The 27272-nt window shown below is 45.0% G+C and overlaps 1 protein-coding gene across 1 annotated transcript; it reads right to left on the bottom strand.

Annotated features, from left to right (window-relative positions):
• Positions 1–337: 337 nt before the first annotated feature.
• ALLC (allantoicase) lies at positions 338–20994 on the bottom strand. The gene is made up of 11 exons (XM_063078971.1): positions 20905–20994; positions 19308–19358; positions 17286–17373; positions 15496–15621; positions 14226–14305; positions 13174–13306; positions 11231–11386; positions 10763–10836; positions 3469–3581; positions 1229–1349; positions 338–544 (listed from the first exon to the last, which is right to left on the bottom strand). Exons 1-11 carry the CDS (start codon positions 20992–20994, stop codon positions 338–340), a joined length of 1239 nt encoding a protein of 412 aa, XP_062935041.1.
• Between the last annotated feature and the right edge of the window lie 6278 nt (positions 20995–27272).

Here is a 27272-nt window from a genome sequence, read left to right as displayed (position 1 = left end):
CAATGAATGATTCTAGAAATACATCTTTCTAGTGGTCTGGATGGGCTGAAACTTTCAAAGACTGTAGGTAATGCGACCTGCAGGATCTACACACAGAAGGCACAGAACACTGATGTTATAAAATCATTGTGTGATAGTGTTCAAAAAAAAAAAAAGGAATTCCTCAGGAGACCACCATTCACAGCCACAGCCAATTTTTACACTGCCAGACGCTTCCCAGCAACATTAAACACAGATCAGCTTGTGAGGTGACCGCTTTATTAAGTCAGAGGAGGGACAGGTGTTCAGAACACTTGGGACGAGGACTCAGTGGTCTCCAGGGTGCAGCTGCACATGCCTAGAGGTTGGCCTGGAAGTGGGCTTTCACCGAGAACGTCTTCATGGGCCTCTCCCGGGGCCACAGGAGGCAGATGGAGCTGGGGAAGCCCTTGAGCCGGAGGCGGCTCACACCCCCGTCGGGGGCAATGGTGAGCTTCGCGTGCGTGATGACATCCTGTAGCTCCAGGGTTAGGCTGTCAAACGAGTGGCTTTGGTTGGGAGAGAGCTGAAAAGAGGCAGAGCAGAGGTCCTTGTCATGACAGGGTGTGTGTGGCCCACATGGGCCGACTCCCTGCACAATCCAGTGGCTTGGACGTAAGTGAAGAGGCTTCAAAACTAAATGCTATTCAACGATAACAATTTGGCTAACCATAGAAATCTGCTATAAGGAAAGGCTGCCCCGGTAAGACTGACCTGAATACTCAGGTCCCTGTGATATCTGTTGTTTTTAACAATTAAGTTGGCAAACTGATAAGAAAATGAAAGAAGAGTCATCATGGTGCCTCCCAAGGCCATTACCCATTGTACAGGAGCAGCCCTCACCTCCACCCTGAGCCACAGTGACAACTTCCCTCGTCTGGGATCAAAGAAGACACTTCTAGAACATCCTCCCTACAGGTGGACACACCCTTAAAGCCGTGAGTGTGCTGGTTGCCCTTTCTATAAAGTTAAACAAAATGCAGAAACATTTTTCCATTTATGTATTCTTAGCACATGACGATTTTTTAACAAAATTTGATTATCAGAAATGCAAAAGTGGATGGAAGTGCAGCCTGTCTCTCTACTCAAGTGTGCAGATACGGTTTTTACAAGCTCATTTATTTTTCTGTTAAGTTGAGCAGAAGGTTTGGCACGGCACCCTAACCCTTCACAAGCAAATCTGGGTGAAGAGACACTGTGGCACACAAACCTTGGTGACGGGGAGCAGCGGTTTCCACCTATGGGCCGCAAGATTCCACTTTTTGTTGATCATATCTTCTTCTTCCTGAGTTGTCAGGACACAGCCATCCAGTTTACAAGTGTCAGGAGAACTGCCTATTGGATGAAGATAAAGAGTGACTTTCTGAATGCCATTTACACTCAGCGTGGTTGAGTAATGGGACATCGGGCTTTTTTAATCAGATGAAAAACCCAGCAAAGAACGAGTCCTTCTTCTTTCTAAGCAAAAACAAAGGTACGAGGTGTGTCAGAGAAAGAACTCACCAGTGTGTGATGGAGTCGGATTGCCTTGTGAAACAGATGAGTGTGTGTTTTTCAAAGAAATCAGGAATGACCTGACATGTGTTAATGGGCCGGCATGTTTGAGTTTGAAGGTAGAGCATTCTTACTCGGTTTTTGTTTGTTTGGTTGGTTTTTTTATTTTCTCTTTTGTTGTTTTCTTATTTTATATAGCATTCTTACTTGGAACGTTGAATGCATTTGATAAGCTTCCTAGATTGAAAATTTAATTACTTGCATACTATTATGTGGCTTGTCTGAAATTATCGAGAAGCTAGGAACTATTTTCCTTACAGCATCAGATTTTGTAATGTGACAATAAAAAGAAGAAACACTGGGCTGAGTTAGCACGTGCTGGGCACCAGTCAAACACACAAGGATCCCTTAGTGGTCTCCAGATGGGAGTACACGGTCCTGAGTTTCCCTTCTCCCTTTGGAGTTTCACAAGAGTCACCTGTCCAATGGAGCTAGAGAAACTTGGGGGAAGTGTCCCACACTCTTTGTGAGGAAAATTTCTAAAGGGGTTCTCCAAGATGTTAATATCAACAGAGGAGGAGTTGCTCCCCAAAAACCCTGGCGAAAGACAGTCCTCCTTACTTATACGCCCCCGTCGTGGCTCACCTCTTAAAACAGGGGGCTCCGGGGGGTGAGCATATTCCTGGAGTATGTGTGGAAACCCGAAGCATGCAGGAGAATGTTAGAGCTACTATGTCTATTTCTCTGGCCTATATACATGTATGTGTGTGTATAAGCTGTGTGTATTTGATAGAATATAAATAGAGTTTATTATATTGCTGATACAGTATAAGTGGATACTGGCATGCTCCTGCTTCTCCATGGCTGTCATCATCTCAGTCCACAGGTATCCTGAGGGGCTGACAGTGGTACACGCATGACCTATTGATGTTTGGGGTACCTGGTCGAGTGGATTTACTGGTTGTTACCTGGTTTTAACTAAACTATCCCTCACAAAAATAAAGAAGTGATTTTAAACCACTCATGCAGAGAACTGTGGATTAAAGATACTACTAAAAATGCAAGTATCCATGAACAAGAAAATAGTAGAGCTGACATTTTTTCTAACCCTCAGGATGAACTATTTGTCAGCCATGTTAAAAAGTAAAAACAATGACCAGATAATCAGATCTAAAATGCAGTCTTCCAAAAATAAGTTATAATGACCCAGATTTCTTGAAATAATTAATTTTCATCTGCTATGATTCATAATGAACCTGGCCTTAAATATATATTGTGCTTTGATATAATAGTTAATACTTTGGTAAAGTCCTAATGATTCGTAAGACATTTAAAAATCAGTCATCCAAAATATGAGTATAAACTGCCACCATGTACTCAAAGATGACTAAACAATCACGAGATACCCAATTCAGTACTTACAAAATGTCAGCTAACAATTATAAAAGTTTTTTAACTTCTTTTGAACTTTAATGTAATGATACATGTATATATTTCACAAAAAAGTAAATATAGAATATCGGGGTTGCTTGTCCAAATACTTTCTTACTAACAGAAGTGCACAGTTTTAAAAATGTGTAGGTCACTGCCTTAAAAGCCAATCCTGGAGGAGACATGGTCACCCCAATCAATCACATAGGACAGCTGCCCTGTAGGAAAATGCCATCCATCCTCATTTTTCTCATAGGCTCTTTCCAAACTGGATTTGGTGCCTCAGTAGTAAAGAGCCTTACAGCATCACAGAATCTCGTATGACTTTGGGGTCATCTAGTCTAACTCTGGATTTTATAAAGGGGGCACTGGAGTTCAAAGAGTTAAAGTAACTTGCTCAAAATTACACAGCTGTGAGTGGGAAAACCATACCTGGAGACCACCTGTCCTGGGTCGCCTCCCACAGGACCACGTTATCTGTAGGACAGCACTCCAAGTATAAGACTCTTCCCTGTGGCTTTACACTTACCTTTAAAATATTTTGTATCGATTTCAATTTGAGTTATGACTCCAGGGTGTGCCAGTCGGAAAACTGCCCATTCACAACCCGAACCCAGAAGAACGCCAGTCTCATCATGCTGGAATTGCAAATAATAATAATAATAATAAACTAACTTGCAGTTGTTCAAGAAACCGATTTTGGAAACCAGCAAGTGAGAAACACTGACATGTTATACTTCCATTTCCTACTATAAAGGAGAGTTTCCCATGGCCTGGTGTGTAAATTTGTGTGTAAATTACCTCTTTGCTATCTTTGCTTAAATGCCTCATGCCAACTCATGAGTTCATTGGATACTCAGTAAATTTTTATAATTTTTTTAAAAATTTTATTTTGTTGATATACAATGTGGTTGATTACTGTGGCCCATGACCGAAACCTCCCTCCCTCCTGCCTCTCCCCCAATGTCCTTTCTGTTTGCTTGTCGTATCAACTTCAAGTAACTGTAGTTGTTATGTCTTCTTCCCCCCCACCCCGGTTTTGTGTGTGTGTGTGTGTGTGTGAATTTATATATTAATTTTTAGCTCCCACCAATAAGTGAGAACATGTGGTATTTCTCTTTCTGTGCCTGACTCGTTTCACTTAATATAATTCTCTCAAGGTCCATCCATGTTGTTGCAAATGGCAGTATTTCATTCGTTTTTATAGCTGAGTAGTATTCCATTGTGTAGATGTACCACATTTTCCGTATCCACTCATCTGATGATGGACATTTGGGCTGGTTCCAACTCTTGGCTATTGTAAAGAGTGCTGCGATGAACATTGGGGAACAGGTATACCTTCGACTTGATGATTTCCATTCCTCTGGGTATATTCCCAGCAGTGGGATAGCTGGGTCATATGGTAGATCTATCTGCAATTGTTTGAGGAACCTCCATACCATTTTCCATAGAGGCTGCATCATTTTGCAGTCCCACCAACAATGTATGAGAGTTCCTTTTTCTCCACAACCTCGCCAGCATTTATCGTTCAGAGTCTTTTGGATTTTAGCCATCCTAACTGGGGTGAGATGGTATCTCAGTGTGGTTTTGATTTGCATTTCCCGGATGCTGAGTGATGTTGAGCATTTTTTCATCTGTCTGTTGGCCATTTGTATATCTTCCTTAGAGAAATGCCTATTTAGTTCTTTTGCCCATTTTTTAATTGGGTTGCTTGTTTTTTTCTTGTAAAGTTGTTTGAGTTCCTTGTATATTCTGGATATTAATCCTTTGTCAGATGGATATCTTGCAAATATTTTCTCCCACTCTGTTGGTTGTCTTTTAACTCTGTTAATTGTTTCTTTTGCTGTACAGAAGCTCTTTAGTTTGATATAATCCCATTTGTTTATTTTTCCTTTGGTTGCCCATGCTTTTGGGGTCGTATTCATGAAGTCTGTGTCCAGTCCTATTTCCTGAAGTGTTTCTCCTATGTTTTCTTTAAGAAGTTTTATTGTTTCAGGGTGTATATTTAATTCTTTAATCCATTTTGAGTTGACTTTAGTGTATGGTGAAAGGTATGGGTCTAGTTTCATTCTCCTGCATATTGATATCCATTTCTCTCAGCACCATTTGCTAAAGAGGCAGTCTCTTCCCCAGTGTATAGGTGTGGTGCTTTTGCCAAAGATCAGATAGCTGTAGGTGTGTGGGTTGATTTCTGGATTCTCTATTCTATTCCATTGATCAGTGTGTCTGTTTTTATGCCAGTACCATACTGTTTTGGTTATTATAGCTTTGTAGTATATTTTAAATTCAGGTAGTGTTATGCCTCCAGCTTTATTTTTTTTGCTCAGCATTGCTTTGGCTATGCGTGGTCTTTTATTGTTCCATATAAATGTCTGGATAGTTCTTTCCATTTCTGAGAAAAATGTCACTGGAATTTTGATGGGGATTGCATTGAATTTGTATATCACTTTGGGTAGTATGGACATTTTCACTATGTTGATTCTTCCAATCCAAGAGTATGGGATATCTTTCCATCTTCTTGTATCCTCTCTAATTTCTCTCAGCAGTGGTTTGTAGTTCTCATTATAGAGATTTTTCACATCCTTGGTTAACTCAATTCCTAAATATTTTACTTTTTTGGTGGCTATTGTAAATGGGCAGGCTTTCTTGATTTCTCGTTCTGCATGTTCACTATTGGAGAATAGAAATGCTACTGATTTTTGTGTGTTGATTTTGTATCCTGCTACTGTGCTGAAATCATTTATCAATTCCTAGAGTTTTTCTGTAGAGGTTTTAGGCTGTTCGATATATAGGATCATGTCATCTGCAAACAGGGACAGTTTGACTTCATCTTTTCCAATCTGGATGCCCTTTACTTCCTTCACTTCTCTGATTGCTCTGGCTAGTACTTCCAACACTATGTTGAATAGGAGTGGTGAGAGTGGGCATCCTTGTCTAGTTCCTGTTCTTAAAGGAAAAAATTTCAGCTTTTCCCCATTCAGGATGATATTGGCAGTGGGTTTATCATATATGGCTTTAATTATGTTGAGTTACTTTCCCTCTACACCAAACTTATAGAGGGTCTTTGTCATGAATGAATGTTGAATTTTATCAAATGCTTTTTCAGAATCTATAGAGATGATCATATGGTCCTTGTGTTTCATTTTATTAATATGGTGTATCACATTTATTGATTTGCATATGTTGAACCAACCTTGCATCCCTGGGATGAATCCAACTTGATCGTGGTGAATAATTTTACATATGTGTTGCTGTATTCTGTATGCGAGTATTTTATTGAGGATTTTTGCATCTATATTCATCAAGGATATCGGCCTGTAGTTTTCTTTTTTGGTTATATCTTTACCTGGTTTTGGTATCAGGATGATGTTTGCTTCATAGAATGAGTTTGGGAGATTTGCGTCTGTTTCAATCTTTTGGAATAGTTTGTAAAGAATCAGTGTCAATTCCTCTTTGAATGTTTGGTGAAATTCTGCTGTGATTCCATCTGGTCCTGGGCTTTTCATTGTTGGGAGCCTTCTGATAACAGCTTCAATCTCCTTTATTGTTATTGGTCTGTTCAAATTTTCTACGTCTTCATGGCTCAGTTTTGGGAGCTTGTGTGTGTCCAGAAATTTATCCATTTCCTACAGATTGTCAAATTTGTTGGCATATATTTGTTTATAGTAGTTTAGAAAGATTCCTTGTATTTCAGATGAATTAGTTGTAATATCACCTTTTTAATTCCTAGTTTTTATTTGAATCTTCTCTCTTATTTTTTTTTGTTAGCCATGCTAATGGTTTGTCAATTTTATTTATCTTTTCAAAAAGCCAAGTTTTTGATTCATTGATCTTTTGTATTGTTTTTTGGGTTTCAATATCATTAAGTTCTGCTCTGATCTTAATGATTTCTTTCCGTCTGCTAACTTTAGGTTTGGATTGTTCTTGTTTTTCTAGTTCTTTAAGGTGAAGTGTTAGGTTGTTCACTGTCCATCTTTCCATTCTTCTGAGGTGAGCATTTAATGCAATAAATTTCCCCCTTAATACTGATTTTGCAGTATCCCACAGGTTTTGGTATGATGTATCATTGTTTTCATTAGTTTCAATTAATTTTTTGATTTCCTGCTTGATTTCTTCTTGGACCTGTATGTCATTAAGTAGAATGCTGTTTAATTAACATGTGTTTGTATAGTTTACAGAATTTCATTTGTTTTTGATTTCTAATTTTAATCCATTGTGGTCTAAGAAAATACATGGGATAATTCCAATTTTTTGAATTTGTTGAGACTTGATTTGTGACCTAATATGTGATCTATCCTGGAGATTGATCCATGTGCTGATCACAGAATGAATATTCTGAGATTGTTGGATGGAATGTTCTGCAGATATCTGCCAAGTCCAATTGGTCTAGAGTATTGTTTAGATCTTGTGTTTCTCTGCTGATTCTTTGCCTAGATGATCTGTCTAATCTTGACAGTGGGGTGTTCAGGTCCCCTGCTATTATGGTATTAGTGTCTATTTCCTTCTTTAGGTCTAATAGAGTTTGTTTTATTAATCTGGCTGCTCCAACATTGGGTGCATACATATTTATGATTGTTATGTCTTCTTGATGGATCAGTCCTTTTATCATTACGTAGTGTCCCTCATTGTCTCTTTTTATGGTTTTTAGTTTAAAGTCTATTTTGTCAGATATAAGAATAACTACTCCAGCTTTTTTTTCTTTTCTGTTTGCATGGTAAATCTTTTTCCATCCTTTCCCTCTTAGTCTATGTGAATCTTTATGGGTGAGGTGGGTCTCTTGAAGGCAGCATACATTTGGGTCCTCCTTTTTAATCCAGTCAGCCAGTCTGTGTATTTTGATTGGGGAATTTAAGCCTTTTACATTAAGTGTTGTTATTGAAAAGTGTCGATTGATTCCTAGCATTTTATTGATTATTGTTTGGTTGTCTTAGGTGTCTTTTGTTCCTTGCTTTCTGATTTACTGTTTGGTTTCTGTGTTTGTTTGTTCCTTGGATTGTAGATAGCCTTTTTGTTTGTTTGTTTTCTCTTCATGAATGCCATTTTTATTATACTAGTGTGTTTTGATTTTTCTTGGGTTTTTATGGTGGTGGTAGTCATTTTTCAGGAAGCAAAGCTAGTACTCCTTGAGAATTTCTTGTAAGGGTGGTCATGTCATGGTGAACTCCTGCAGTTTTTGTTTGTCTGAGAAATATACTATTTGCCCTTCATTTCGGAAGGATAGCCTTGCAGGGTAGAGTATTCTTGGCTGACAATCTCTGTCTTTTAATATTTTGAATATATCATCCCATTCCTTTCTGGCTTTTAGGGTTTGTGATGAAAAGTCTGATGTTAGCCTGATTGGCGCTCCCTTATAGGTGATTTGACGCTTCTCTCTTGCAGCTTTTAAGTTTCTCTCTTTGTCTTTGAGTTTTGCCAATTTGACTATAACATGTCTTGGAGAAGACCTTTTTGGGTTGCATTGAGCTTCCTGGATTTGAAGATCTGTGATTTTTCCTATACCTGGGAAGTTTTCTGCCACTATTTTGTTGAATATGTTTTCAATGCGATCTCCTTTTTCCTCCCCTTCTGGAATACCCATGACTCGGATATTTGAGCACTTAAGGTTGTCTGATATCTCTCTCAGATTTTCTTCAATGTCTTTGATTCTTTTTTCTTTTCTTTTTTTTTTTTTTTTTTTTGTCTGCTTGTGTTATTTCAAACAGCCCATCTTCAAGTTCAGAGGTTCTCTCTTCAACTTCGACAAGCCTGCTGGTTAAACTCTCTGTTGTGTTTTTTATTTCACTGAATAACTCCTTCAGTTCAACAAGTTCTGCTACATTGTTTTCAGGGCATTGATTTCCTTGTACATTTCCTCTTTCAGGTCCTGTATACTTTTCCTCGTTTCATTGTGATGTCTAGCTGAATTTTCTTGTATCTCATTCAATTTCCTTAGAATTATCACTTGAAATTCCTTGTCAGTCATTTCAAGGGCTTCTTGTTCTATAGGATCTAGAACTTGAGAGTTATTATCCTTCAGTGGTGTACTTTCTTGATTTTTTGTATTTCTGGTATCTTTTCTTTGATGTTTATTCATTGTGGCAGGGGGTTTCACAGTCCACAGGTTTGACGCTATTGATTGACTAAGATGTTGCTGTGGTTGCCAATTTGGTATGGCTACCTCAGTGACTGCTCAATTGGCCACTAGTGCCTTGCGTGTGTGGTTGCCTCTGGTCTTGGGCTTCTCCAGGGAGCCACCTCTCTGGTCAGCTTGGACTCTGCCGGGCTGCTGGATCATGGGGTGGTACCGCAGGGTGTGTGGTCTCTGCTGAGCTTCCAACTCCCGTGCTGGACTTCTCCCTGTTCCGTGCGCTCTGGCCTGGGCTGCTGGGATGCGCCGAGGCACCGCAGAGCATATGGTCTCTGCAGAGCTTCCCCTTCCCCTGCAGGATGTCTCCCTGCTCTGTGCGTGCTAGGCCGGGCTTGGGATGGAGCTGGCTGGCGGCTGTGAACCCTACCTCCTGCTGGATCACGTGGTGGTGGCCCCCCCACACACAGGGTGTGTGGACTCTATGGAGCTTCTATCTCCCCTGCTGGACATCTCTGTGCTCTGTACGCATTGGGCCAGGCTGCTGGATCGCATGGCAGCAGTATGGTACCTGTGGAGTTCCCGCCTCCTCTGCCAGACGTCTCCCTGCTCTGAGCGCACTAGGCCAGGCTGGGAATGGAGCCGGGTGCCTGCGGTGAAGCCTACCTGCTGGATCACGCAGTGGCGGCCCCACAGGGTGTGTGGTTTCTGCAGATCATCCGCCTCCCCTGCCGGACGTCTCCCCACTCTATGCACACTGGGCTGGGCTGGGAATGGAGCTGAGTGGCAGCGGTGAAGCCTATCTGCCGGATTGTGTGACAGTGGCCCCGCAGGGCATGTGGCCTCCGTAGAGCTTATGCCTCCCCCGCTGGATGTCTCCCCATTCCATATGCACTTGATGTTATGTTTTTATAGTTTACATCAGTTGATTTGTGGGAGAGAGTGATGCTAGGGACCGTCTATTCCACCATCTTGACCTGAAGTCAAATTTTTATCAATTTCTGATATGATTTTCTATGCCAATTATAAATTTATGCAGAATGTTATACAGGAAAGAATCTTTATCTAATCCAGCCCATAGGTCCTCTAATTAGTCTGTTTTGACCTTTTAAAGTAGATTTTTTTTTTTTTTGGTCATATCTATACCAATACATGATCTGCCTTCAAACCTTAGTTTGTAGAGAGTTTGTTCATTTACATCCGGAAGCACTGGGTGATGTAAAATCCAACCCAAGAGGGGATAGAGGGTATTTCCAACTAAGTTTTCCATGGAGTTTGCAAATTGAAGGGTGTTTTGTTTTGTTCCCCTTACCTCACATCAGTTACTGGCCAAATTAAACAACTGAGCAGATTCTGGAGTCCCCCATCAGTCACAAGTTCCCACAAGTGGTCTCATCCCGGGATACCTGGTATTTTCTCCTCCAGACCTACTAACAACCTTATTCATAACTTTTGCATCCTTAAATTATAGATCCTTTTGTTTCTTTATTGAAGAAACAGAAGAATATTCCAAAAACTGCTTTGGAGTAGCTGGAGATCAGCAGCGTGTTTGGCTGTATGGGTGTCTGCCCTGATATTGTGAGGAAAACAGTAAGAAATGTGGAAAGTGTGGAGAGTAGCACCAAACATTTAGAGAATGCTCAGGAAGCTTCTATAAGAAGCAAAAGTTTCCTTGATGTAAAATGGGAAAGAAGAGGAAAGTTTAAAAATATTTTTTAGAAAAACCTTAAACTACAGTAGTTTTTAACTTCTTACTTCCACGATTGGTGGCCTGTCCAGCCTTCTTGCGGTTTCCCAGCCATCTGCCATGGACTTTGCCCTGCCAACTCCTGAAGAAAATAACATCATTCAATGGTGTATCTAAATGTATGAATGAATTTGTTAGTGTAATTAAATTAGAGATCAGGTGCCTCTGAGCATTACTACCTAAATCATTTTCATTACAGTTAATGTTTCATTAAATTTGCGTACAACCATAGGGCTAGTAAATTTTACTTTTCCTTTTGTCACAACTACTTAGGCCAAAATTAGGGAGAAAATACACTAATGTTGACTTACTTTTTTTCATAGAAACATCAAATCATACACACAGAAGATTAATCTCATCCACTCCCATGCCTTGGGATGTCTCCTCCCTCTGAAATCATTCTGACTATACTGGGGTGTTTAATGCTGGTGCCCAGACTTCCTAAATACTAGACAGCTACTAGAGCATCATCTTACCTATTATATTGTTTGGGTGCCCTACATGGGCATTACTAAATCCTACACAGACACCCCCAAAAGCAATGCCCACTAGGTCTACAGGCTTTTTGGGGTCAGCTGCAATCCAGTCCTTTTGTCCAGTACCATACACTCTGAGACGTGCAATCCCACCATCTGAAAAGGAAAGGTGCCTTAGTTATTTCTTATTTGGAAAAAAGAGGCTATTCGTGTATCATAAACTACAGGGCCCCCCAGGCTTCTCCGACCTCATCTCATGCCTGACTCCAGCCCCACCTGCCTGCTTTCTGTTTCCCAAATACAACAAGCCCGCTGACTGGGGGCCTTTGCACTTGACATTGTCTTGAACTGGAACAACTTTCTCAGCTCTCCAGGAAATGACTTGTCATTCTTAGGTCCCCGCATAAGTGTCACGGCCTCAGAAAGGCTTCCCCTCTCACCCTCTGAAGTCACCTCCCCTGCTTCCACCCAGTCCTGCCTGACTCCCCAGGATAAATTTTATCATATCCCCCTGCTTATTTACTCCATTTCTCTAATCACAGTATGAAAATATACTTTTTAAGTTCCTGCTAATATTCTCCCAAACCCAGAATATAAAATCCTTAAACGCCACGACAGTTACAGTTCACTTCTGTGCCACCTCCACCTAGCACAGGTCTTGGCATACAGTAGGTGCTCGATTTTCATTTTTTTATTGAATGAACAACTCCAAGAAGGTCAAAAAGCAATTGAAATTCACCATAAATATTAGTGTTTGGTGCCAGAAATGAGCACTGCTAACTCTCACACAGACTCATACAAAAACCTTATGTTTTATCTTTACGACACTGAATTGCTTAGCAATGCAAGTGAGACTATGAAAGATAATATTCCCAAAGAGAGCCCTGCCAAAACTGTCATCCCTGGGTGACTGTGGGCGTGTGCAAGTCCGTGCCCCTCTAAGGAACAACATCAGAGACATCGTACTGTGGGGGAAATAGATTTCACTAAAAGAACACAGCCAGTAGCTAAGCAAGTAAGTGATGAAACAAATACCAGAGGGGGAAACCAGTGCCCAGAGTTGCTGCAATATATTATCTAAAACGTACAGTTTCTAGCAAACAGTTACAAGATGTGCAAAGAAATGGAAAAGTCTGACCCGTACAGCAGATAAAAGCAAGCAACAGAAACTAAGACTGACCAGACATCAGATTTAACTAAGATTTTGAAGTTTCCATTATAAGTATGTTGAAATAACTAAAGGAAATTATGGCTAAAAAGCAAAGTATGATGGCAATTTCTCATAAAATACAGAATATAGAGTTAGAAATTATAAAAGCAAACCAAATGGAAATTATGAAGTTGAAAAGTGTAATAACTCGAATAAAAATTTTACTAGGGAAGCTCAACAGATTTGAACTGGCAGAAGAATTAGCAAACCTGAAGATAGATTGATAAGGAATTTAGAACTGAAGATCAAATAGAAAAAAATGAAAATAAAATAGAGCGCTATGGTTTGAGTGTTTGTCCCCTCCAAAGCTCATGGTGAAGCTTAATTCCCAATATGATATTTGAAAGATGGGGCCTTTATTAGGTATTTGTATCATGAGGACTATGCCCTCATGAATGGATTAATCCATTAATTAATCATTAATTAATGATTAATCATTAATTATGAGGACTATGCCCTCATTAATCCATTAATCCATTCATGATTAATCCATTCATGGATTGATGGGTTAATGGGTTAATAGGTTATCAAGAAGTAGTCCGGTGGCTTTATAAAGAGAGGAAGAGAGCACATGGACACAATCTTGCTCTCTTGCCATGTGATGCCCAGTGCCACCTCAGGACTCTGCAGAGTTCCCACCTTGAAGAGGGCCCTCACCAGATGCACCTCCTCAACCCTGGACAACACAAGGTAAACAAGTGATAGAACTGGAGACAGATGACGTCAGATTTACCTGGGAAAATGTTGAGTCTTACATGAGTCCATCTCTGCTGGGAATTGACAAGAAAATAGTTGTGGCTGGAAGCAGGTCTTTCTGGCTTAAGCTCTGTCATGGGAACCAAGTAATTCCAGTCGTTGGATTTTAGCTAGCAATAAATATAGAAATGTTAGCAATGGCTCTTCAGAACAATAAATTCTCTCATCCTAGTGTCTCTGTGGGGCTTTAGGGGTAGAGATACTTTGGAATAAAAATTAGTGATGGATGCCTAATGGAATGCTTTAATTAAAATACTAATGATCAAGTCCAGGTTTAATAATAAACAGAATAAAGGCCTGTTTGGGTTTTTTTCACACTGATGAAAGTAGCCACTGGGTGATTATAGTGGGGGCTTGTGAATGAAGGACAAGACCTCAGACCCCTCCAATATCTTCACCTTAAGGATTCTTAGAAGAAACCAGAATGGTGACAGGAGCATTCAAATAAAAGCCGGGGCTATTCCCATGGAGCATGAGATCTGGGGAAACTGGTTGGTCTGAAGCTTGCAACAGTTTTCTCTAGATCAGTTGCTCAAATTGAAGAACATGTTTGTTGATGCTCCTGTTATGTGTTCCCCTGTCACAGATCAACACTTTTGTAAAGCACAAGACAATTAAATTACTAGACAAACTTTTTTAAAAAGTACCAAAACATAAGCCCTAATTGTTTATTTTATTAAATTCATGATAGAGAAAAGTTACTTTATTAAATAGCTGTAAAAAGCATTTAAATGCTCACCATCCACTTCTGTACATATCTCAGCAGGGGTCAGCAGCAGTTTGCAAATGGGCCAGCGAGCCCTTGGAGGAGCACTGCTCTGGCCCCTTACAGGCCAGGATGCTGCCTCATACAGGGGTTGAATGAACCACTAATTAAACATTTGCAAGGTCAAGTGGGTGAGTCAATGAGGTAAGGTACGCCAGAGCTGGGTGTCCCGAAGAGTGACCTAGCATAGCCAGGCGCACAGAGCGGTTACCTTACGTCCTAATAACCAGTGACAAGACCCACTTCTTTCTTTGCAGGCATACCTCAGCAATGGCTTCAAACTCCTCAGCTGTGGCTGCAGCTCCCATCCTCACTCCTCTCTGCGGGATTTCGGGTAGTTTATCTGAAGTCAGAGTGACCATTCAGGATTAAGGTTAGGGTTTAAATCAGTGGGTCGTATGGTAATTTTCATTCTGCCAAATAACACCAGAGATATCTATTCTTACATCAAAATTTCAGATGGTCAAAGTAATAGAAACACTTGTTGAAGTTCCCCAATATTAAACATATTTGCAGTAATTTCAGAAAATAGTGCAATACATTCGGTATTACATTTGCTTGCCAAAATAGTAAATATCATTTCCAAGTTAGGTCAAACTTCAACAAATTTATTGCATCACCGAAGTGTTCAAAAGTTGGATCAATGAAGTTGGAATATCGCAATGTCAATTTCATAAACACGACCTTCCCAGGACACCCTTCCAGCTGATACGTGGGCTGTGCAGGAGTAGGAGCATCGTGGACAACTGGTGGCTTGCCAAAATAAGCTTACTCATTTGTCATGAGGTTTGTCCTGCTTGTAAAGTAACATCTCTTGTATCACCGTTTGCTTTTCAGGTACCCCAGCTGTCTTTGGAGAGCAGGGCCTGTTCATTTCCACAGAGCCCCGGACAGCACTGTGCACACAGCACTTTCAGAACTGGTTTGCCAGCTGACATAATTCATCTTCCCTAAATACATGTGTACATACACACATAACTGTACATATTTCTCAAAAAATGAATTCAAAGGTCAACATCAGATGATGCCAATTAACGGAATAAAAATACAGGTCTCAGATATAGAATCTGCACAATCACAAGGCCCGGCATTCCCAGATGCATAAAGGGACCCTTTTCAAAACCCCACAGCTGCTGCACCGTCACGCACACGGGGCTGGCTGGAAGCAGGGCTGGTGCTGCGGCCCCACAGCGTTCCCAGACCCAGCTCTGCATCACGCAGATCACCCACATTAGAACCTTCTCTCCCACCCTCCCCAGCCACCTGCTCACCAAAGGTTCCAGTGACATGGGCACTAAGGAGTGTGGAAATGATCATAGCTATGTTGGGCCAAAAGCACTGCTAAGCTAAAAATCAAAAATCACAGGGCACTCTATTGGGAATCCTAGTTCTAAAGTTCCATCACAGTACAGTGACCTCAGACAAGCTGCTGAACCCGTCTGGGTCTTATCAAAAGTGCACTGTCAGGGGCCGATCCAGAGGAGCCACACAGCCCCACGACTCTCATTCTGAGTGCAGTGGTTCCTGAGCCACCTTCATCCAAGTTCGCTGCTTGAATTGACATTTGAGGAGCATAGTTTCCTGTGAAGTAGGAGATGTCTACGTCGAAGCCCCGGATAATCCCTTGTATCCCCAGCTTGATGATGCACCAGTCGTGACCTGTGCAACGTCAACAACAAGGACATCCCGTCAGGTTTAATGTGGTGGATGAAGCGTGTGATTGAACAGAGCTAAAACAAAATATCCAGTAATGGAAAACACCACAGATAAACATGTGCTGGTTAATGCTCAGCTAATATGACTTTAATATCTCTGTACTCTGGCTACGTGACCACCACTCCCCAACATGAATGCTCAATTCGCATCAGACCAGAAAACGCACAGGCCTTGGATTTAGAGAGACCAACCACGATGCCTGTGACTGTCCTTGGCAAATTACTTGAACTCTCTGAGCCTCATTTCTTCAGCCATAAATTGGGGATGATATCTGCCTCCAGAAAGCTTCAATGTGATGACTGTGATGTGGAAAACAGCCCAGCTGAGTAGGCATTGAGCACAGGGCTGGTTCTCCGGCACACACCATTCTCTCTCTTATCTCAGGCTTTAGGAATCTCCCATGGCATCCCCCTGCCCAGCATGCCCTGCCTGTGTCTGCCAAAGCCGCCAAAGTCTTAAAGTCAGTATGTCACTATGTAGTCCTTTGTTATTTGCTGCCAGGTACAAACTGATATGGCTTGAATGCGTCCCCCAAAGTTTCAAGTATTAGAAGCTTAATCCCCACTGTGACAGTGTTAAGAGGGTGGGAAATCCTATTATAATAATTGAGAGGTGGGGCCTCTAAGAGGTGAGTAGATTGTGAGGACTGTGCTCTCGTGAACGGATTGATCATCCGTGGAGTGATGTGTTCTGATGCCTTTATAAGGAGACTGAGAAGCTTAGCTCACTCTCTCTGGCTCAGCTATTTGCCATGTGACACCCTGCATTGCTCTAGAGCCACAACCAACGAGGCCCTCACCAGATGTGTTCCCTGGACTTTGGACTTCCCAGCCTCCAAAACTGTAAGAAATAAATTCTATTTCTTCTAAATTACCCAGTTCTGGGTATTCTGTTATAGGCAACAGAAATGTACTAATACACAAACCCACCTTAAAATGTGCAGATTTAGTAGAATGTAATACTGCCTTGAGTACTATGGAAATACAGAAAATTTAAAATATCTAATATTTCTGTAATATTTAAGACAGTAGCACAAGGTGCAGCTATCAACCTATTGCCTAGATTAGTTCACTTTTACAGGCATTTCTTCAACCTTAAAAGGTACATTTTGATTGAGACATGAGGGGCAGCAAATAAAAATGGCATCTCAGGGTCACATGAAAGCGCGGGCAGTGGAGAGGACAGACCTGGCTCAATCCCAGCTTGTCCCGCCAGCTGTGCAGCCCAGGCTGAGTTAGTGGATTTGCTTCCATGGCAATCAAATGGGGATAGGAACTCCCACTGGAGAGCAAAGGTGAAGGCACTTCCCAAGTAACGTCCGCACATGCTCAGTAGGTGCCTGCTCTTTCCTTCCATCCGTGGCCCTCGCAGGTGTTCCCACTTTCCTAAAAGTATCTCCACCCTCTTCTTTGCCTGGTGGGTGTCAGTGGCCGGGGCACACACTACCCCTCCTGACGTCCCAGAGCCCGATGCTCAGAGAGGGACGCCCAAGACTGCAGAGTATCCTGAACCCCATGTTAAAACCGACCCAAAATACAGGCCCGCCTTCCCACAGCCCCCACTTTGTACTTCGCAGTGCTGACTGAGAAGAGCCATCGTCCTACTACCTGGAATCCTTCTCCTCCTGGTCTCCCATCCATCCATCCACTTTCCAAACTCAGTGTACTCATGTTCTTTAAAGCTTGGGCTGTCACTCTAGAGCAAAGACGTACAAGTTGGTCATTAACATTCACAGGATCTCCTGGGCTTCCAGCACATCACCTTTGTACCCAAGGGACACATGGACAATGCCAGCAGGGACTGGGGGGAGGCTCTGCCCCACCACCTCCATGCACAGCTAACCCCCTGCAGATCAGGGGACGCCTCCCTATTTCTGCATCATCTTCAGAGGAAGAAACTGTACTTCTCTGTGGGCCTTGGGACATACAATGGACCACTCGTAGCCATAGGTGAAACCACATCCCACTTAATTCTGTGGCCCCACAAGTGTTGCAGCTCCTGACTGCAATCCACCGGGGTGCTCGGCAAAGTAAGAGAGGCTGGCGAGATTTCCAAAGCAACCCAGGAGAGACTATCAGACACGTAGTTCAGCCAAAGTCACGTGAAGAGCAGCCGAGTGCTCGGGGTTCAGCCAAGCCCCTGAGCCCCATGCTCTGAGCTGTTCTAGGCCCACCAGAGGAAAGACATGCTTCTGAAGTCCCAGGAATCCAGGGTGAAACCTAGCCCCCTTTTGAGCCCCCTCAGACAACCGGGAGAGTTTCTTCATCCTTAAAAACAAGGACAATGCCTTGCAGGAGTGTTATGAAGTTGAAACACCACATGCAAGAGACTCTCGAGTAGTGCACTCAGAAATTGTTTTGTGCTTGGTGGGTGGCCAAGCATGGGGATGTTTTCCCTTTTTACTTTGTCAAGTGAGAAGAGGATCATGTGTTTCTGCTCAGGGAAAGCCTCCCCACAGGCACAGAGGAGAAAGGTGAAGGGCCAGACGAGCAGTGGGACGGCCTAGGCAGGGTTCCCGTGTGGACTGCTGCATGTGACATTAACCAAGGGTCCTGGACGAGCAGGGCCCCCACACAGAACCTGTGTAGCCCCTCAGCCTCCCCTAGGCAAGGCCCAGGACAAAGTACTTGCCCTCTGTGCCTTAGTTTCCCTCATCTGTCAAAGACAGATGACAATAGTGCCATCTCCCTCCTGAGGCCACTGTGAGCATCAAGGCATGCCTAGCACATAGTAGGTGCCCGATGTTTATCATTATTATATGAATTTTATAAAATCAAATCATCTCTTAAAGATAACCTACACTCCAGCCTTCCCGTTGCTAAACAGGAATTGAAAAGCTCTGTTCTGAACACAGCAGGAGAAGAGGAGGTACCTGAACCTCAGGCCTCTCAGGCCCCAAACTTCTTGCTTTTAGCTTAGCTTTGACAGCAAATCGGTCATTTTAGGTGTGTTGCTGCTGCTATGATTGGATTGAGATGGAAAAGCAATGAGGGAAGTTGGAGAAACTCGCTGATTAACGGGTGACAGGAAATAACAGTACTGTTGCCAAATTGGTACATGCCCTATGACAACAAATATGTCCTTAAAAAAAGAGAGAAACCCAAGACCAGCCCCAGGGGTAAACCCACACATGCACACAGCCCTGCACAAGGATGTTTGCAATCAACCTAAATGTGCATCAACAGGGAAAAGGGGACGTAAAATGGGCCCCAGGGGTAGGGACAGTTATCACTCAGCAGGTAAGAGGAAGGCCTGGTGTGTAGGGACCAACACGGACAGAGCTAACAAACTTTCAGTGGAAAAAAAGCAAGTAATTAGGCATGTAAACATTTTCCAGAAAAATTCAAGATGTATCAATTTGCTTCCCAACACAAATCATGAAATCCACATTAGTCAGAAGAGCAATATTTGAGGACCTCAGTACTTTCCCCATAAAGCAACATGTCTGTCTGTCTCTGCGGTGTTTCAGCGTGAGTTGCTGCTGAAGTGCACGTTTCTAATGTTCTAATATGCTAACTCACGACATCCCATGACTCCCATCCCACATGTACAGGTAGATTTTAATTAACACAGTTGCACAGATCATTCTCCACCAACAGTTCACATCACAGAATGCCAGTTTACAATACCTTTATGAGGTTTTCTGCAGGAGCAAAAAAGTCATCTGTCGAAAATAAAATCTAGACAAGGAAAGAGAGAAGTAAAGATAAAATAACCATCAATTAAAAACCATTTCATTCCATTCCCGAATGAAACATTACAAGAAACAGTAAAAAGAAAACGTGAAATCACCCAGGGGAAGACGCAATACGCAATTAGCCACAGACCTCTCATGCTGAGGTGCTGCTGCCGCCTCCTCCCGAGTCTTTTCTCCCCAGCCTTTGCTAATCCCCTTTACTGTCTGGATGCAAACGTGCTAACTACCTACACTTGGAAAGCAAATAAACCACCTTCTTCTTTTCAAGAACCGAAGAACTTGGGCTTCAGGGTTCTCTCACAAACAGCAACGACCAAAAAACGCCACACTGGGTCACGCCTGCCGTTTGGCAGGCTCAGTGTTCTCTCTCCAAACAGCTGTCCTAAGGCCGCCCCGTGGGCAGGGCAGACTGTCCTGGTGATTCATCGACCAGTGCAGGACATTTCTGAGAGTGAGGTGGGGTGCTACTAATTGTACACGAAAAAACAGGGGTAAAGTGGATTTTCCCGAGCAAATCAGGCTCAGTCCCACTGGCAAACCTGGGATCCAGTGACCACTGCCACCGGGAGGGGATACTGCCCCTGTGTCTGGTTCCAGCCCAGGTAACGCAGAAGGCAGGAGTGGACCAGCTCCTCCTGAGCCACCGGCTGCTTGGGTGGCAGGGTGTAGGCAAGTCGCTGTGGTGTTGGGGTCGACCTGCCCCTAAGAATTTGTCAGGGTGAGCAAGCGGAGGTGAGCAGACACACCGGGGCCTCTCCCCCGCTGCAGGCCCTTCTGTGGCTCCTCAGCAGAAACCCTGCAGGATGCACGGGGCCCCTCCAGTCTCTCCAGGCTCATCCTCCCCACTCTCCCCACGAGCATCTGCTGTGTTTCAGAAACGTTACCCAGCTGCAGCGTGTGGGGAGCCCTTGCTCTCCATGCTGGCACCCTCTGTCTGAAATGCCCTGTGCCCCACCTCTGAGCATTGCTTGTCTGGGTGGCCTTTCCCAATCCCTCCCCACCCCAGCCCACCCCCGGGCTGCCCATGGCTGAGTGCATGTGCTGCCCCAGCAGTCTGTCCTCGTCTTGGTCACGGCGCTGTCTGGACCTTACGTCTGTCTCCCTGGTAGAGAGGAAGCCTCCTGGGGCAGCACGGGCCTTTCCCTTCTGCACCATGCAGAGCGCCCCACACCTGCCAGGACACTAGCACCACTCACTCCGTGTTTAACAAGTTCTCCAGTTGATTCTCATATCACACTAATGCTTGAGGACCTCAGTTTATACAATAATAAGACACAGGGGGAGAGTGAATCCTTTCCACAGTGCAAAATGTATGTTTTTTCTTAATCTAAGGCAATGCTGCCCTTGCTCAGAATTGTCGCCAATCTAAGATGAATTCTTCGGGAGTCTTTTGCAATGATGGGCTTCCCTGGGCAGGCCATTCCTTCAGCCTGATTCTTGCCCTTCTAATTAGGTTCTCTGCAGTGGTGACTTGTACCCTTGGCGTGGGCACATTAAATGCTTGTTCTTGCCAGGAGAGGCCCACTTACCTTTCCTCCTACAGACTCAGATGCCATGTCGATCAGCTGGGTGAAGTTCACAAACCTGGTTAGTTTTCCCTCCTTCGGAGTGTCAGCCATGCTTCCTAGAAATGAGAAAGGCAGGCTCCGTCACACTCCAGAAACAGGAGGCCGGCAGGGACTGCATGAGCGACTGAGGCCCTCGTCCAGGCACCCGAAACCAAGTTTTCAGACATTCAAAGGTCAGGCAATGACAGAACTGGACATACTGCCACCCGGGCATGACAGGTGCCCGCCTGCTCCATTGTTTTAAAACACTGGTTCCTTACATGGACTCATATCTTCCTGGGGGTGCAGAGAGGCAGAAGGAGAAATTTACTACCTGTCAGGCTAGGGCTCAGACCCCTCACACCCATTGTGCAGACTGGGTCACAGACCCCTCAAACCTCTCATCTGGCCAGGTCACAGACCCTGCAAACCTGTCATCGGGCTGGGTCCCAGACCCTGCAAGTCAGTTGTGCACAGACTGGGTCACAGACCCTTCAAACCTCTCATCTGGCCGGGTCACAGACCCTGCAAACCTGTCATCGGGCTGAGTCCCAGACCCTGCAAGTCAGTTGTGCACAGACTGGGTCACAGACCCCTCATATACAGGTCACAAGCTAAGTAATTGGAAAGATCCTGGGCGCCGTTGGCGAGGTTGACGTGCTTTACTCAGATATGAGCTTAGGTAACTAGCAGCAGCACAACCGCCCTACTGGCCTTCCGGGTCATCCCAGGGGCCCTGTGGATCAGAGTCGTTCATCCTTTATACTTAAGTCTGATAACACAGGGGCACCTGGGTGTGAGTCAGAAAACCAAGGAACACCTGGGTGCACGTGTGCAATTACATCAGACAATAGCCAAGGAACACCTGGACACACGTGCACAGTTATATTTATATCAAACAGGCTAGGTCATGCTCAGCAAGACTCTGAATATCTGAGGGAGCCTGACCATTTTTCCTTTCATTTTACTTACGCTAACATTTGCTGCCAGTTCACAGCAATGTCATGCACTGCTCATATATTTTTCTCTCATTTTAACAAATTCTGTTGTTTTTTCTGAGGTATCATTCACATCTCATAAATGAAAAAAATGTATCATTGAGAGGTCAAGGAAAACATCTAAACCCACAGCTGGAAGTGAACCGTAGCGCCAACCCAGATGCATCCAAATACAGTGGACGTTGGAAAGCTCTTGGAACAGAACGATCACGTGGTATGTGTTATGTAAGTATTTGTTAAATAAACAGACTTCATTTCATTATGTATTTATTCATTCAACAACTATGCATAGAACTCTGGGATGTTCAGACACTGTACTGAGCACTTGCTCTAAGGGGGCCCACAGTGTGGTGGACGACAGACGCAAAAACAGGCAACAGACCCCTCCCAGGAAATGCAGTGAGAGAGACGTCCTCCAGTGTAGCGGGGCATGGGGTGGGGGTGCAGGAGTCTCACTGTAGGAGTGGAGGAGCCGATGACTGGGCCAGGGGTAAGCAACACAAGGACAGGCAGGTGTCAGCCCAGGACCCACAGGAGCAGGACGAGGACCCCGTCTGACCGGCACTGCCCAACCTGGAAGCCGCTGGCCACATGTAGATATTTGATCAATTTAAACTTAAATATTAAAATTAAATAAAACGTAAAATCCAGTTCCTCCCTTGCAGTAGCTGTGTTCCACGTGCTCAGTGGCCACACGTGGCTTCTGTGTTGGATGGCACAGATAGAGAGTAGGTCTGTCATTGTGGAAGGCTTAGGGGGCCCACTGAAAAAGCTCCAAAAAGACCACCATGCAGAGCCCACCCACCACGGTCACCACCACTGTGTCACACAAAATTAGAAACAGTGCTGAAGCACAACATGGACACGCAATGTGCACAGAGGCTGGGACTGACTCGCTTCTGCCCAGAGCAGCCCATCAAGGCTGATGGTTCCAGCTGTGCCCCATTCCCTGTCCCCACACAGCTCAGCTGACCCTGAGGGTGAGACGCAGTCAGGTCCAAGGGGCGGATGCCGAAGCTGCAGCAGGTGGCAGGCACAGACGGGGCTGGCCTATGGCCACTCTTAATAATCGTCCTCTGCGCCGTGCAACACACACAGCGCAGCCTGCCAAGGGCTCATTGACTGTTTCATTTGATTAAGTGATTACAGAACATTTGATTTACTCGATCGTTCTGTGGAAATGGCTCAGCTGCTCTTTTTCAGCCAGTTGCAGCAAACTGCACAGGCACAGACCACGTGACCACTTTGCCTAAGTTAATATTTTAACGTCCCTCCCTCACTGCTCCATTTGATGGAAACCACAAGGTGTCGAGGCCACATGCATGACCCTCACAGGTCTGACCGCTCAGCTTCCTGCTGACCAGAGAGCCTGGAAGGTATAGGACACTCTTTTATCTTTTTCTGTGATGTGCCTCAGATGACCTACGGTGAGCATTGACCTTGCACACAGAGGCTGCAAATCCAGCAGAGAAAGGGACCAAGAGAGAGAGACGCTCTATGCTTTTTCTAAGGTGTCCTTCTCAAGGCTTCCTTTTGCATATCCCCACCCCAAAAATCACACTCAATTTAGATAATAAAGCACTTCAGTTCAGTACTTCAAAAAACAAAAGAACATGCCTTCTAGAAATGAGTGCCTCCCTTCTGAAAAGAAATTAAGAGCTCTCCAGAAAACATCAGTGGGTGTAGCGGTGCCCTCTGTAGCCAGCGCTGTAAAGCAGAGAGACCCTTTCAGTACTTGTCTCCCTGTGACTGGCATCATCCAGGGTCAACACAAGGTTGATTTAACACACTGTTATTAGAACTGGGTGAACACATCTTCTGCAAGCTCATCAATATATGTGTATGTGTAGGTATGTATAAATGCACGCATACATCACCTCAAAAGCCATAACAGACATATTCAATGCTGATATTTGTTTTTCCAGTTAAGATCTAACATTTGGAAACATCTGTCTTAATTGGCAGAAATGAATATAATTTGGGGTGGAAAATGCTTTGTATGCTCTCTCCTTAGCCTTCCCGCACTTGGCCCATCTCTGCAAGCCTCACCAAAGATGAGCGATTACAAAAAGACCTTTACAGCTACTTCCAAGAAACATTTACTTAAACTCTTTATCATTCCCTTGGTAAAGCTCCATTTGCAGTTAAGACCCTGCTACTCAAGTGTGTTCAAAACGTGTTACACTGAGATAAAAGAAAAACAAACAGGCCCTTGTAAGATGCCACAGAGAAGCCACCGTAGAGACAAGTTTCAAAGGAGGATCCGACTCCCGATGCCATTTCATAGAAACGGTGGCGGCGGAGGTGTGGTGGTGGAGGGTGAAATCCAGCCACCGGTTCCCCTGGGGCCCTTTGCTACTTCTCTGTCTTTAGGCAAAGAAAGCAGACCTTCAAATCAGAGACACACCACGCTAGGGTCCGAGCAGGAGCATTAAAAGGTTTAATGCTGGCCGTGAGTGCCTATGTGTTGCATGGGTGCCCAAAGAGGGGTCCCATTTGCCACGTCGTATTTAAATTTAGCATGAATGACATTTAAAATTCAGTTCCTTCGTCATATCAGCCACGTTACGTGCGCAGAAGCCACGTGTGGCTGGTATCTACCGTTCTGAACAGCACAGAAGACGCTTTCCGTTGCTGCAGAGAGCCTCATCAGACAGTGCAGGCTTGCAATTCACAAAGCATTTTCACACACACTGCAGGAGGGTGTTCATTACTTTGATAGCCCCTTTTATTAGTGACCTTAGAAGTGATATCAAATTTTAATAGTCATCTTAGCAGCCTTTGCTAACCCTCAGCAACACTGCAAAGCCATCTATTTGGCTACCTACTATTGAAGACCAGCTACGTGCCAGACACGTGCCAAGCACCTGAGGCAGAGTCTCTAATTCCCACGAGAACCTTCCAAGGTGTGCACAGTTGTCCTCGTGTCCCCATGCAAAGTGGAGTCACACCTTCCTCTGTCTGACTCCAGAGCCAGAGCCTCCACTGCCCTTGTCCTGGAGGGAGCCAGGTCTGTAGCCCTCGCCACGGTAGCATAAAGCAGCTGTGGACGATTCATAAGCAATGAGTGTGGCTGGGTGCCAAGGAAACTGAAATCCGGATTTCACACCATTCTTGTCATGAAATTGTTTCCTGATTTTTTGCAACCATTTAAAAGTGTAAAGACCATTCTTGGCTCAAGGTCTGTACAAAAACAGGTGACAGGCAGGACTGGCCTGTGGACCACAGCTTGCCAACCCCTGCTCTGCACTGCTCAAAGCTTTAACCATCATCAGTGAGGCGTCAGTCAGCACTAGCCTCTCACCACCTTCCAGTGTAGATCTGCGACCCACCCCGTTTACCACAAATTGTGCCAAGTACGAGGACCACTGGTGCACAAGAGCCAGGCCTTGCCCTCCATGGGCCCGACAACAAGTCCAGATTGAGGGGCGAGGGCTGCGGAAAGAGGTGCACAGATGTCACAGGAGCTCGAGGGGAGAGGCCGAGCCGCGAGGCCGAGCACGATTCCTGCAGAAGGTGTGCAGGAGCAGCCGCCCTGGGGAAGGAGTGTTCCAGTCAGCATGGCTGAGCACAACATGGGAGAGGTGGCCGCAAGGTCGGCAGGTACCAGGGAAGCGATGGTCCTGTTCACCTTTCTACAGTCGAGACTTTATTCTGTAGCGTGCATGTTAGGCAGGGGACGAATTGTAAGATTTTCATTTTAGACAATTCACTGAGCCACGGAGTGGAGAATGGATTAGACAGAAGTAGGAGCCGGAGGACACTTTGGAGGATGTGCTGGGAATCCCAGCAAGACGTGAGGCGTGCCTGGAGAAGACGGCACTTGGACATCCTCCGGAGGGAGGTAGACAGGGCGGCGACGGCTGCAGTTCCCGGGATTGGCCATCGCAGCCGTCTCTGCAGGCAAAGGGCAGCAGCTGCCCTAGGTCTCTGCGGGGCTCTCTGTGGCCCCACGCGAGGGGCAGGCCAGCCTCCCAGTCTCGTTTTCCTTAATTATAAAACAGGTTTCTTGTGATGCCTCTGAGGAAGATCTGCACAGGAGAGAACCAGGCCACTGGGCACACAGCTCCTGCCTCAGAGAGCAAGGGCTGCCTCTGCTTCCTGCCAATAGGACATTTCCTTGTTTTCCACAAACGCCTCCCACGTCAAGGCATCGGGCTGTCGGCCTTGACTTCCTTTCTCCCGGGGCTCTGCACACGCCCCTCGCACTGTCATTGCCACTCAAAGGGCTGCTGTTGAGATCCACCCCCTCCCAGCGAATCCCAGCCATGATCTAAGTGCTGCAAACTGAGCCTGCACCTGAGGCTCCTTCCACCCCTGTGCACCCCAACACCAGGTTCCCACAGCGACAGTGAGCCTGGCCACCTGCGTGCCCGGGGCCTCCGTGAGACAGAAGGAACACAGTGCTCCAGACTGATGTGCTGCAGACTGGAGCCTCAACCTCCCCTGATTATACGTCCCTCTCAGAAAAACAGCCTGTGCCCCCAGGATGCAATGTTCACCTATCGATTATATGTGTGATTTGTCTCTTATTTAGGTTGAAAAACAAAAACACATAGCTCGGGTGTTTTCTTGCCACACTCTGTGCACCTCCTTGAACGCCCCACTGTAGAGACCGTGCTGTCCTGGGGCCGGGAAAAGGGAGCGAGAGGCTTCTGCATGTTTTTGCTGCAAGCCTGGCCAGAGGACACTCCGTGCTGGACATCGGAATGGAGGGGACCTGGGTGTCTTCCTGGGCAATCGTTCCCCATTGTCCTTTTCCTTCAAATCGCCTCCAGTCTTTTAAAACCCCAGGTCCTGGGCCCCACCCCAGACAAATGGGCAGCCATGGTGAGCACCTCTACCTTGCCCTCTGTCCTTTTACAGATGCCAGCACTGAGGACCGGGAAGGTGGGGTGCCCAGTGCACACTCTCCCAGGTGGCAGAGCCAGGCACAGTGTTTCCAGACAACAAGGGCAACAGCTGGGCCTCTGGCAGAAGGCAGCTGGGGAAATGTCCCGGGGCTGTGGCAGCCGAAGGCTATCTGCCCAGGCCGGTGGCAGCCGCTGTCCTTCCCCCGCAGCCCACCAGGTGGCGCCGCCCACCGCAGTTGGCTGGTGCCCGAGGTGGAGCCCGAGCTCGGCCTAAGCCCAGAGCACCTGTGTGTTAATGCTGGAGAAGAACGCATTAACCGTGTATTTATCCTCCTTTCTAAGAGTAATGTATTTACACAAAACTAGAGAAGAAGATGCACAACCTACTCAAGAGCCCTCATCCGATGGCTGCGGATAGCGTGCTGCCTCCCCAGGAGTCCCGGCCTCCTCGGTGCCACACGCAGGCTCCTCTGCAAGTGGAGCCTTGTTACTGATCTGC

The sequence above is a fragment of the Cynocephalus volans genome, chromosome 14, assembly GCF_027409185.1.
Source record: "Cynocephalus volans isolate mCynVol1 chromosome 14, mCynVol1.pri, whole genome shotgun sequence".
In the NCBI taxonomy this organism is placed as follows: Eukaryota; Metazoa; Chordata; class Mammalia; order Dermoptera; family Cynocephalidae; genus Cynocephalus; species Cynocephalus volans.
This window is presented reverse-complemented; position numbering and strand designations above follow the sequence as displayed.